At 34.1% G+C, this 14,515-nt stretch overlaps 1 protein-coding gene across 1 annotated transcript in view; it reads left to right on the forward strand.

Annotated features, from left to right (window-relative positions):
* The first annotated feature begins 846 nt into the window (after positions 1-846).
* LOC138327622 (CAP-Gly domain-containing linker protein 1-like) overlaps positions 847-14,515 on the forward strand; it is a 119,014-nt gene continuing 105,345 nt past the window's right edge. The window contains exon 1 of the mRNA XM_069273878.1: positions 847-885. Coding sequence (XP_069129979.1) covers positions 877-885 — 9 coding nt within the window. The 5' untranslated portion in view covers positions 847-876. The remainder of the gene's footprint in view (positions 886-14,515) is intronic.

Genomic DNA, 14,515 nt, shown 5'->3' on the forward strand with positions numbered 1-14,515 from the left:
TCCGGTTCCGGCCATTATTTTAGAGTGAAAGACACCGAAAAAAATCCTCCCGACCTACCGACCCTTCTTTTTTTGCCGAATGTTACCCTAAACAGACGTATTATTTTTTGGCCTTATATAATTATGGACCGACCAGAGTGCCCATATATGTATAAATCTATAGCATTTTAGACGTTTTAGGGGTCTAGATCAAAATCGTTATGTTTCATTCAATTATCAGAAGATTCTATTCATAAATGATCTTTCAACAATAATATTATCGTGATAATGTGACCAGAAACATATGTGACCAAGGTTTGCAATTTCGTTGGCAATTTAACATTTTGTAATTTAGCGCAAACTCAACTTTTAGTACACGTGTACGTGTCTATACACATGTATCAAGATACACGTACAGTCAACTACAGTGCCGTAGTTCATAGTCTCAATGGCTTGTACAATGTTTATTTATGCATGAATAACATAAAGTTATTTTCTTCGAAAAAGAAATCTAGCTTTAACAGCACAACATCTATAATCCTACATGACATACTAAAATGTACGTGTATATTATATATCGATTTTCTATATTTATTACACCATATATATATGGTCCCCACATGTGCACGACTCAGTTAAATTAAAGAATATAGTTCTTTATAAATTGAGGTAGATTGTATATTGCATAGGCTAGTCTACATTTACAAGTACATATTAATGTAACCATTTGACCATAGTAAAGGTGTTTGATGGGTGCTTTTAATTTGCTAGCATGTATTCCAATGATTTTGTCCGAGGAGTTCCGATAAAAAATGCGGGAGTTTGTCCGTGCAGACAGCAAAAGGCGAGAACGATGGTCCTGATTTGAGGGAAGGACACGTCAAACAACCTGAGAAAATGTCCAAGGTAAGACAAATTAGAACTATTAGGCTATTTGGTTCTGGTTATACTGTATTTGAATATGAAGCTTGCATTTTGACTCCAATGTCAGATATCCAAAATGAGATGCAGACGTCCTAATGAATTTATTGTTGACCATTTGACGTCATGCTAACCATGGCATAGGCCAATATTTCTTCAATGATTTGCAACATTTTTTTGGGGGAATTTCTTTAGAAATCAAGTACAAATCAAATATAGGATAAAATATCGATACCATTTAGACCATCCTATGGTACAAGACAGGCCTGCTGTCTAAGAACATGAATCATCCAATGGCATTCCGGGTGACAGCTGTTTGCAACTGCATGAATACAGAGATAAGAAGCCTTTAAACAACTTTCTGAAGAATAAAAATAAGACCATTGCAGTAAGCTTAACTATTTTTTATCATAAGATGGATGTTACATGTAATGAAAGAAAAAAAAGAATATATGTTTGACTCAATGTTTTTCTGTTTATTTGATTTGAAATCTACATGTATAAATGTTGTTTTTAAAAATCATTTACATTTTATTGTAGTATATTTTAGTGTAGGCTTTGTAACATATATAAGTGTATTTAGTGATAATGTTGCCTTCTAGCTTTGTGCCCTTAACTTTAGCCTAGTTGGTAGAGCGGCAGATCATTAAGGCCATGGTCGTGGGTTCGAGCTCGGCTGGCGGCACACTTCTCTCTCCGTTCCATTTTATATAGTTAGGTTTATGTCCAGTAAGTTTAACTGTAAAGATAACCATAATTTTGTAACAGGAGAGCCAGACTAGCTGGGATTCAAACTCGGAACCTTCCGAACACTTGCCGAGTGCTCTACTGACTGAGCTACCTGGTCACTGATGATCTACCCATGCAGTCCAATCCTACTACACTCCTCCCTCCTTTCTCGAAGTCTTCGCCCTCGAAGACACACAAGACCCTTCCAAACACCACCACCGTGGGTTATTTATTTGGACGCCAATTCTGTAACAAGAGAAGAGGAAATGTAGCAGCCAGAGCGGGATTCGAACCTGAGACCCTCCAAACACTAGCCGAGTGTTCTACCTACTGAGCTACCTGGTCACCGATGATTGACTCAGTCCAATCCTGTTACACAGTGTACAGTGTATCACTTGTAGGATTTTCAAATACCAGTTGTTTTTTTCTTCTCCATTGTAACATTTTTGCACATCATTTATGTAAAAGGAACAATATAATGACTTCTGTATGAGAAAGTGGTGTTGATATTTACATTTTCAAACACAAAAGTATTGAATGATAATGTACATTTTAGAAGGCACTTGATAGCTGTATACAAGTACATTTTATTAATAGTCCATGGCCAGGTGCCAAATGGTGATTTTCCACCCAACCTAAAAAAATAGTTCGCATAAAATGTTTTTGCACAGAAATGTTCTTTAACATGTCCTCCATCAGAAACCGGATGATGCCACCGTGGCATCATTGGGGAAATTGAAATATTCAAGATGGCGGACAAGATGGTTAACAAACTGCAACATTGATATATTTTCATCCTAATTTGATATTCTTGCTATAAAATCATCAATTCTTTATGCACTTTGATAAAATTTTGTGTATATATTCGTCATACCGTCATTGAACAGAATTCTTAATATAATAAAGTTACCTCTTGTAATTAATGTTTAATTAATAAGTTAATTAACATAATTTTCAAATCGGTTATTGGATGATAAAATTGCTTTGTTTCATTAGTAATTACATGTCGATTGGTATTTTGTGTGGTTTTCATTCAGACAATATTTTACATTTAGCTGGTTTCGGTGTCTATAGCATTTTAATTCTACCTTTTTGCCCATTGCATGATCATAAAAGGCGACCTTCGGGGCTTTATATATTCTTTTCTTCCTAACGTCTTCCTTGACACCACCTCGCTTTTGGCCGCCTTGGGTTGACCGTTTAGAAAGGCTCTGGGAACTTTTACTTGCATTAGACACGTCTCTTTACTGTAAACGTACTTATTTTAGCGGTATTGAATCATCGAACTGCGCTATCTTATATCCGCGCCGATAAATAATAATTTACAGATGTTCGCCTTGCGCTACAATAAGTATTTGTTTTACAGAATATACATGTACATTGTTTCTGCTCTTGCTTAGCATTCAACAGAAAGAGAGTGAGACGATTACTATAGCCGATGTCAGTATATATGACCGACTGGGATGTTCTCCCAGTGTATTTGGCAACATGTTTCAGTGAGAATGCATTAAAATGTTTCCACCATTAAAAAAGGCACTCTTGATCATATCACAGCCACCCGAACCAAAGGCATCCCAAAAAGCAAAATATGTAAGGTAGACCGTTCTTAAAATGACATTTTCTGTGAAAAGGGCATTAAACGTAATCAACCAACCAACAGTTTTAATATTTACAGATTTTCTTCTACCAAAAATGCAGTCATTTTGAAAGATATTGTAATAAGCTTCATGTGATTTTATTTACATAGCAATATAACTAATCTTATTATAATTATTGGTAAGATGACATGTTCAGTCGTACCTTGTTAATGTGTACTGCAGGTAGGGTGTTAGTATTGTATCTGCCGCACCTATTCCATAAAAGGCGACTAAGTGTATGATCTTATTTTTTATTTTCTTCCTAACTGACGACTGACTCCTAACGTCTCCCTTGACAACGCCTCACTTTGGGCTTTCGGTTGAGCACTCGTCCCTGTGAGAAAGGTTCTGGGTTTGGTCCCTTGGCTGGGTCACACCAAAGTCTATAAAATTGATAGTTCGCTCCTGCGTAGTGCTCAGCACACCGGGAGTGGGACAACTGGTTCGTCCTTTGTCAGTATAGTTTGACTGGGAGGAATGTATTGCTTGGTGTCTTGATTGCATGCTTCAGTGATATAACAAAGGGCAAGAGTTCCAAAAGTTCCACTATACAAGAAGACACAACACAAATATACCAGTCTCGCAAAACACTCCCGCACTTCATAACGCAATACAGCGCATACCTGAGGGGCCGTCTCAACATAACCCTGCCTGTTAACAGGACGTTACTTTAATAATAATAAAAAAAAACATGACAAACAAACTAGTTTATTATGCAATACATCCTTATCATAAAATGAAAATACACACTTCTTGAAATTGATTTTTTTTTTATAAAAAACAAGAAGAACTTTTTATTTAAATATAGACATAGTGTGTTGCCTAAATATTTGAAGGTATAACATGTAACAACGATGTTTTGCATGCTTCAATATGTAAGAAACAGTTCAGAATCAAGCAAAAAGTCTACCAAGATATACCATATTGATAGAGAAATTTAGCTGAATCGTTTACTAGACAAACGTGATTAGAAAATTGAAAACGTCCTATTAACAGCTAAAGTCATTTGAGGACGGCCTCAACTATACGATGTGTTGTGTGTGCTCCGAATGCCTTGGGAGGCTGCGGTATATAATTGGTGTTGTGTCTCCTTATATATGTATTTGTGAATTACGTTTGCCCTTTTATAGCACTTCTGAAGCATGCCAAAGGATACCAAATTTCTCCCACCATTCTCCGATTTGTCACCGGTTTTAGCCGTGGGAGATTTCTCCGTCGACCCCTAGGGTATGACAGATTGCGCGCTAACCTTTTGAACCTGAAGACAGTTACGTTACGTCATGACTTCATGCGGTGTGTCCGTGGCTTACATTGTCAACGACGTCATCAATATTGACGTGCAGACAACGGAACCATGTTCATATCGCGATGAAAATGCTTCTTTTTAGGATATTATCTCTTTTTCTTTTGATTATGGGGGGGGGGGGGGGGGGGGGGAGAGAATCATTTACAACCTATGAGGGTATGACAACCCTCGGGGGGAATTTCTGACTGTCCAACCCTCGACAAGCCTCGGGTTAGACGTTTATGAATTACCCTTCGGGTTGTGATTTCGTTGTCACACCCTCTAGGTAGGGAAAGATTATATTAATCACAGCCCACGCGGTCACATTAAAATGACAACGGGCAAACAGTCGTCCCCATTCCCTTTGTGCTGACCAGACACTGCGACTTTAGAGTAATGTGAGGCTCGTCCAGGGGATGTATTCCCCAAATGGGCGAAAGTTCAACTCTGACAAAACTTAAGCAGCGATGTTGGGAAGAAAAAGAAAAGATACCAAAATTTAGTCGCCTTTTACGATAATGAAGGGACAGCAGGTACAATTGTTACGCCACACATACAGAGCAACTGGACAAACTTTCAAGACAGATATTCAGTTATTTAATGTCATACTTATTATATGTTAATTTTGATTTTTTTCGAAAGCCAAATTGAATTTGTTGTTCTTAATGGTTTATGATATTTATATTCTATTCTGGTTTTGTGTAATTTATTGGTTATACATGTATTAACTAGCTTGAATGTATCAACCTCAGAAAACAAATTTAGTTAATTTCATATGGGAGTCCAAAATGACAACATTCCAATATAACGAACATGATAATCTTTCTGTGGGATGTTTGATTGCATTACTAAGAATTTTTTTTTATTTTTTTTAAATGTTTGATTTAATAAATGGAGTTGAACATCGTTTTGATAAAGGAAGTGAAAGGACTGGTTTGTCCGTTGTTAGTATAATGTGACAGGTTGGGGGCGTTTTGGTATCCAATGCATTTACGATATTGAGGTTGGGGTATTTGTTTAACGTCCTATTAACAGCCAGGATCATGAAGATAGGAAAGAGATCTTTATATAGGTCAATACATAATACACACAAGTCTTATTGTATGTAAATGGATGTGGGTATTAATTTATTCTTAAATAATTCAATTTTGCTTGTTACGAGCATTTTAATTGGCCTACAATTTACTTTATCAGCCCATAAATGAAAACAATGGCGTCGCCGTTTGCAACGTTGCTTCTAATTGGCTGAGATGACGGAGTAATGATTTCATAGCCAAAAGAGTCCCAAAATGAATTTTGAATATAGAAGAGATTATCTTTAGTAAATTGAATTATTAGGATTAATTTGAATAGATTTGTTATATTATGGAGATATAACACAAAAACCTGAGTGTACTCCCATCGTAAACGGCTTCGGATTTTTGTGTTATATCTTCATAACATAAAAATTTATTCAAGTTAATCCTTAATTAACATTAATCTAAATAAGTGTTTAGGATTGGGTTATAAGACAAGATAGTTGTCCTTATTTCTGTTATTCGGGATTATTAAAACGTTTTGTCACTACCAACACAGATAAACTAGTGTTTAAAACAAAGGGCTTAGTTTAATAAAATTTCGGTAAAATGATCATATCATTTTCTTTTTCTGAAAGTATAGTAAATTCATAAATGCATTATCAACGACTTCTCGTTGCCTTTAAATCATATTATAACAAGTTACTAGTCACTTGACAGTTTTTTAAAAATATAAACCCCAACCTAATAGACAATTTGCAAGACTTTTGTATGAAAGTAAAGTATTTGATATTGCATAAATATAAACATGTGTCAAATTGCTATAGATGTAATCCCTTTTAGCATTGAAATTAGTATTAGTTGTATGTCTAGCTGTTTGAGAAAGAAGTACATAACTATTTTTTCAAAATATAATACCTTATAGTGATTGCATAGGGCAAAGGATATTGATATGATGCCTGTATGCTTCGTATATGCTAACATTAGTTTATATTGTTCGTAAATTTTGTTTGCTGTAATTCCTGCCGCCGCACCGTTGTTTTTTGGCCTGTAGGTAGGGCAATATAACTGTACCGTCTGCCTTCTATTGCATGATATCTTAAAATGCGACTAAATTTAGGTTATTTTCTTTCCTCATGTTCCTAACTGATTTTTTTCTTCTTTATGTCTCTCTTGACATAACCTCACTTTGCGCAGTTGAGCGCTCGCCCTTGTGGGGAAGCTCTGGCTACTATGCTATAACCCAGGATTAAATAAAAAAAGATATCCTAAATTCAGTCGCCTTTTACGATCATGCACAGGTACACTTCTGATGTTCTACCTTCAGGACATTCGTAAACAGTTTGTGTGATGTAGTAAATCTTTTTCCCGAATGATCGTCATAAAATATGATATTATGTTTAACGTTACGCAATATAAGTAATATTGTTCATTTTTCGACAACATAATGACGTAAAATAACTGATTTTGAAAATTAGTTTTTATCGGATTTTATTTTCTATCAAAGAATATGTATCTATCTTAAAAATTTAAGAAAGAAAACTTATTTTTTGCAATTACGTTACATTTAACTCTAATTTATTTGACTATTACCGTTTTTGAGAGCGTTCATGGCGGCCATCTTGAATATTTTCAATTCCCCAAAGATGCCAAGGTGGCATCATTCGGATTCTGATTAAGCACATCCTACTGCAATATAATCAGCAAAAACATTTTATGCGAACTATATTTTTGGGTTTTCTGGTTGGCACCTGGACTATAACATAAATAGCCTGCATTACAGCCATGTAAGTTAAGGAAATGGGCAAATTCAGATATTTTATAGAAGACATGGGATTAAAAAGGTTATCCTTTTACTTTTGGTTAGAACAAAAGAAAATGAAAAAATTCAAGAATTGATAATGTAATACTGTCATTCTGATACAAACTTAAATTTTCCAATTCAGCATTGAAATCTAGTGTTAATGTTTTCAGCAAGAGTTGTCTCCCATCTACTGTATGTCATACCTTAGCAAATGGTCAGAACGACACCCATCACCAACCCTCTCCCTCCCCATCGCCTTCCTTCTTCTTATATTGACTAAGATCGTCATATTTGACTGATAGTATCTTAACAGAATGGCATTAAAATTATAAAAAAGTTTTAGTGAAACAGGCCCTTTAGGCCCCTTGTTCTCTGTGACCACTAGTAGTACTCGGCCCAATCAAACGCTTTAATTGTTGATGATGATGATCATGACTGTGAACAATACTTAGTTTTAAAGTAATTAATGACCTGTAATTTCCATGAAATGTGACTAATTTCATTTAAATAATCTGAGAATTTCAATTACATATCTGAGATGGAAATATCATATATTACAAGAAATTGTATATTTTTTGTGTGTGATAAGTTGCCTGTACTAGAGATATAAATGCACAAAACATATGGTTGCTGTGATTTTCAATTTAATTAACTTATTGGACTGGGGATATAAATTAATGCCATTAATAAGTCATAATGATGAATGATATTTTCATATTAAAATAAATCAGATAAACATGGTATGAAGCTAGTACACATATGTTAATAATCCGATATAAAAGGCCAAAAAAATTCAAAAATCATTTCTATGGAATATATATTCAGCCACTATAGGGCCTTCTTCAGTCCGAAATTAACTTTGTCTTAGTAGAAATTAATACCATTAAAAGCCAACTTAGTAATCAATGACATTTTTATTGATCTCATTCAGTCAATTATATTATACATACATCATTTTGTACAATTATGCATTTTTTTTTCAAACACAATCCTTTCAACAGTAACTAATAATGCAATTGTTGCCTCAGTTGCTATGAAATATGTGCTATAACTTAATAACCGAATCTATGATCTGAGGAGAATGACTTGTTGAAAGCGTTGAGTCATCTTCCACCAGAGTTTCTAAATAGATTTGGTTTTATCTGCCATCAGAACATCCATGGGAAACTTTTAGATTTTTGAATGTGAAAATTTTTTTTAATAAAATTTACACTTTGTTAAAGAAATAAATGAAAAACAAATATGTTAAAAAGTTTAAGTAATGGCCACGATGATTTTGTCAGTAAGATCAGAGAGACACTGACTCCTAAAGGAGTTGTAAATCCTTCAGTTGTTTAACTATCCTGAAATATCACAGAGACTGTTGGAGATAGGAGATAATCGAACCCGTGGAGGAAAATTGTAGGAGATATAAAAAGTCTGACTTTCTAGGAAATGAAAAAAGCTTGAACATGACAAAAGTCTCGCAGACAAATCATAAATGGGCAAACTGAATAAATAATGGTGAAATTAAATTTGATGTTACAATAAAAGTAGTCAGACTTGTCGGCTGTGAAGAATTTTTCTAGGATTCTGGGATATCTGATCTAATCAAGGGTGAGCTGTGAGACAGATGTCATCAGAGGTTCCCTCCCCTTGCCAAGGGAGAAAAAAAATTAGCGGTGAAATTTGGATAATGTGGAGCAGTGCCTGAAAGCTGGTGGATGTGTTTGATGTTAGTTCTCTGTTTCTCCCCTCTATATTACGCTGGATTAATTAACATTCAGACCAGTAAACATTGTCAATAGGACCTGACAGAATAGCGGACATCGGGACATTGTCTGACAGTTCCAGGGCTCTGTCTTTTAGCTATAATGGTTTAGTACAGCCTGACCTGGATATGGAATTCTATTGAGAAAACAGGTGAGTGTAGTATTGATTCTGATCATCTGGCAGTGATCAGTGGTAATAATGTTTGTAGTTCACGGCTGATCTGGCACACAAACCTGGAAATCTCGGTATACTATGTGTTAGTTAAGTTGTTTACCAGGTCAATATCTGGGAGCACAGCATCATTGTGGTGCTTTGATGATGATGGCTTTTTGCTGTTTTCTGTGTGGAAGTGTTTATTGGCATCGTTCTCAGTGTGTCTGGCATGTTATCGATTCTATAGTGACCTGAATATACATTGTCTGATAGACACACTGGTGTCCGTTATTATGACCTGATATATACAATGTAGGAGCATTTCTAGATATCACTGATATCTCAGGCATTATATAGGTTTTCTTGATATTTCATTAATTTCATTTCATATCAGACTATTCATTTACTAAAAATTGCCATTTTTACTTCAATCATCTTGCAGTATCTGTATTTTACAGTTTTCTTTTTGGATATACATTCAAGACTCAGTATGTCAACCTAGAGGAGATATATAATTAAGTGATAATTGTAATGATGTATTCTAACTAAGTTGATTATGAAATGATTTTAATTAGCATTGCTTGCCTCGTTGGAAATATAAGGAAAATATCAGAAGAAAAATAATAGCATGGTTGGCCCGATTGGTTGAGCAGATGACCAAATACCCTTTCTCATCCAAATGAGCATTCCTATTGTCTTTTTTGGCAATAAAATATGTTAAACTAAAGAAAGGATTCCTCTTCATATCAGTTCAGTGTTTTCAGAGCTTTGCAAATCTCATCCACTTCTGTTCAACATGTATTCCTAAATTCTTCACGCTTTCCCTTCTGCTACTGCTATATCACTTTTGCAACAAAATACAGTTTGTCTTGGGTTCAACTATATAAAAGTCCACTCATACAAACATGCTGCATAAAAATGATTAGAGCACAAATATTAATGACATGCTAGTAATGAAAGTCAGTACAGAATTGCAAATTGTGTTGGGTTTTTAACAAAGTGATAAATGTATTGAACTTTAGAAATGTTTGTGCAATCATAGAATGGGATGTTTTCTTTCTTATCTTCATATAGTTGAGTAACATTGTTTTCTATTGTGCACTAATGAACATTTCATGTTTTATTTTTTTGTGACAAACACAAATGAAATGTTTTTACAATAAATTTAATTATACATGGAACAGAACTTCATTTCACATTAAAATGTTTTTATTGAAATAGCAGAAATTGATTTATCTTATGTCAATACTATTTCTGTGTGCTTGCTTGCATTTGAGCAAATATAGATATGTTTAATGATCAATGGTAAGAGAACTATGGCTTGGTAAAGTACAAAGTGTAATTTACCCCATGCACAGTTGATCTATGAGGGCAAGGGGTTATTTATTTAAAATACAACTTTCATAAGAGCTAGCGTAAAAAAAAATTGAGAGTTTTCATAAAGCTTCATCGTGAGCATGACACAGCCTCAAATTATTTTCTTTTTATTAAGTTTCTGTCTTCATGCCTTAGAACCTTAAAGCTTAATTGTTGAAGTTTAATTATATTCATTTATTGAGTTCAATATTTAGTATTTAAAGTTAGCTTATCAAACCTTAAACTACCCTTAATGGGTTTTTTGTAGGCATCCTTTGTATGAGCTTTGTTTCATTATTGGATTTTTTAGAAGCTGTTTTCAGAATTTATAACTAAACTTTCCATTTATTGAAGGCTTGTAGGAGCTCCCTATAACTAATATTAGAGCTTGGGCTCCTCTTTAATGAGCTCATGTATAGACTCCACTTTATTAAGAGTTTATATGTAGAGCTCCATGGCTAGAGCTTGAACCTTTATATATTTGGTTCCCTGAGAGTTCTAATTGCTAAGACATTCTTCCTTGAGTTTGATCTTCTTGTCAGAGCTTAATGATATGTAGACATTTTGCTTAAGATTTTGTTTGAAGTCTTTTTGGGCTCTTGTTGAGCATAGATTTCCTGTACATGTAGTTTGATGATGTTTTGCTAAAGCTTTTGTTTGATATCCTCAGGAGCTCCCATGTTTAGCTTCAGTTCCCAGCATATTAAGGTTTGTAGTTCTTGTTTCCTTTGCCAGAGCTTACTATGATTTCCAGAGCTGCTGTAGAGCTGCTCTCTTGTTAAATACATTCCTATGATTATTGTATAGTTTATAGAATTCCCTGATGTACCCTGTCCCAGCTACAACAAATAGGTCTCTATACACTACAAACCTGAATTGATCAATATTCTGGTCATTGAACAAAAGTAAGCAAACATTTACATGCATCAGACAGGTTATAATTGGTTTTTAAGGCTATAAAGCTTTAGTTTTCATCTGTGGTAATGTAAGCTTTTATCAGAGTACTTCAGTTTTATACTCCTGTAACATGTTCATCCATTATCAATTAAATGTTTTCTTATCATGTACAATTCATGTGATTATATGTTCAATTCTAATTCACATTGTGCTGAGAACAGAATTTGTGAGATATATTTTGTCTACATTAAAATGGTATCTCTCTGTACACCTAAGCAAAGGAACATCACTGAAAACTTTTGTTGATAGTAGAGGCTTGTAAGAACACTCAATGTGAGTTTCAAGCAAAGGAGAGATAATACTTTCTTCTTATTCTAAGAAAGTTTCTGATACAAGCTTAGATGGCTTTATATTGTCTGATGTGTCTTATTTTGTCTTTGGATAAGTTTTAGAATTGATTAGATCACAAAGATCATATGATGTTTTTGATTTATAATAAATCTTTAAAGCATTTATCATAGAAATGATTTCTTTTTGTGGTGCAATATTACACAACATGAACAAATTGTTGATGTTTAATGAACATGTAATGTGTTTTTTTCATAAACCATTTCCCTCTGTGGTGGCAACATTGTTAACATTAATAACTTATTGGTGTATTAATTATAAGCCTGAGTAATTAATAGGGTTAGTCAGAGGTTTTAATGTACGATCACCAAAAGACTCAGTCCATTTGATACAGTTAATGTACTGTAATACATGTTTTCATGCCAAACTGGATCATTGATCGTATCCACATAGTGGTGCAGTGTAGGCTACAATTGATTGGCATATGTTTGCTATCAGGTGTTAATGGCTTTCCCTGAAAGGGGAGATAACCTCCTGAAAGGGGACATAACCCCTTTCTTGTTGTAGGATAGGGGAGATAACCCTCACCTACAGACATATCAACATGACCTAACATTACACATGCTGCTACAACCTGAACAGGCATTAAAACATTGTAATACTAAGATATTTATCTTAGGATATCTCTGTAACAAGGGGCAAGATTTCGCTGCAGGGCATCACCATATCATCTCTTTGATTGCTGATTGAACAGAGATACCTTATGAAGTGGTAGTTAAATCTAACTTTATTAGATATTAAGTGATTTAAAAGTGCATATGTACTAATCAAATGTAATCAATCAAGTCATTAGATAGATTAATGATTAACGATGTCTTATTAAAAGATGGGGAATAAGAAACGATATTTAAAATTTTGTGTATTGTAATTACTCTGAAGTATATAAGATATAGGTGCTCTTTAATTGTATATAAGATATAGGTGGGAAGGAACAGATGCTCTTTAATTGTTATTTTAAGAAATATGGTTGTAAAATTCAGATACCTTTGTTGCTGAAAACGTGCATTAATTTTTGTTGACATTGTTTACTAAAAAAACATTTATTTTTGCTGACATTGTTAACTTGAAATATTTATTTTTGCTGACATTGTTATTTTTGCTGACATTGTTAGCTTAAAACATTCATTTTTGATGACATTGTTAGCTTAAAACATTTTTTGTTGTTGACATTGTTAGCTTAAAACATTTTTTGTTGTTGACATTGTTAGCTTAAAACATTTACTTTTGTTGACATTTTCAACTCTATACCATTTCTTTATAAGAATGTTTCAACTAAATTGGCTTTGAACCTGCATCATTTTAACAAGGAAATTGGAGTTTATACTGTATGTAGGACATCTCTAAGAGTTTTAAATTGGGCCTGTGTGCAGACTGCAGATTTATTATCCTGACAATTGCTTCTTAACAAAACCTTTATTTTAGACTCCTTCTGGTTTTGAGAGTTAAACTTAATGTTGCTATGCAACAAACACTTTAAATTGTTGAGGCTGGTGCAGAAGTTTTTGTGTTTCTTCTGACTTTAAAGTGGATTAAGATATTTAATGGATCGAGAAACCCTGAACTGACTTGGAAATCCTTAGATATTTAGGTTACAGTTGCAGATCAAAAGATAGAATATAACCCGTTTTAATTCTATGGTAGACTGCAAACCTAGCTGTTAAAATTGGTTATATTTATTCCAAACTAAGTGATTATTGGAATATTGGTTCCAAACTAAGTGATTATTGGAATATTGGTGTACAGCAGACATCGCGAAAGTTGAAAAAAATGGCTGGACATTCGGACCGACAAGGACTGTGAGTAAGCCAGACCGAACAAGATTTTGACGGACCGAACAAAATGTCAATTCCTAAAGTAAACATAACTTCCTGCAATTAGTATCCAGACAGCTGTTTTCATGATTGTCTTATCCAGTTTACGTGTTGTCAGGTTTGGCACCAGCGTTATACTTCAGAGATGCCATTTCTACCGACTTTTGGTACTCAATAATTGCCGGACAGTTGGTCCGGACCGGATTTTAAAATAGGCGGTTCGAGTCAAATTTTGCCAGACATGTCCGTCGGACCGGCAACTTTCGTGATGTCTGGTACAGTTTTTGTTGCCAATTTAAAATTCAGCAATTTTGAAAACAGTATCATTGAAATGTTAACATTTTAAAGTTGAAAGTTATTAAAGATAATTAAACTGCTCTTTTATTCTCTTGCTTCGGTCTCTTATATTGTTAGCATTTGGCTTTTATACTAGTTAATCATCAATTCTGTATCCTTGGCTAAATATAAACTCTCGAACTAAGAGGAACTTTATAGGTTATAGACCATAGAGTTGTAATTAAAGGCTCACTGACCCATTGTTTCTCTATTTATGGCATTTTGCTGAAGTTATAAGAAATATTTGCACACCCCCAGACAAGAGGAATGTTTTAGTTGAAATGTGCTGCTGCTTTGCATCATTACAAGGAAATGTTAAGTAACAGTTTATTTACTTAAGGCTGTATGCTAATCTTTTTTCAAATTCATTGGTTTAGAGTAATGTCCCTTTGGTGTTTTTTTTTTATCATAGTCCAAAACTTATTTTAGAT

The sequence above is a fragment of the Argopecten irradians genome, chromosome 7, assembly GCF_041381155.1.
Source record: "Argopecten irradians isolate NY chromosome 7, Ai_NY, whole genome shotgun sequence".
NCBI lineage: Eukaryota > Metazoa > Mollusca > Bivalvia > Pectinida > Pectinidae > Argopecten > Argopecten irradians.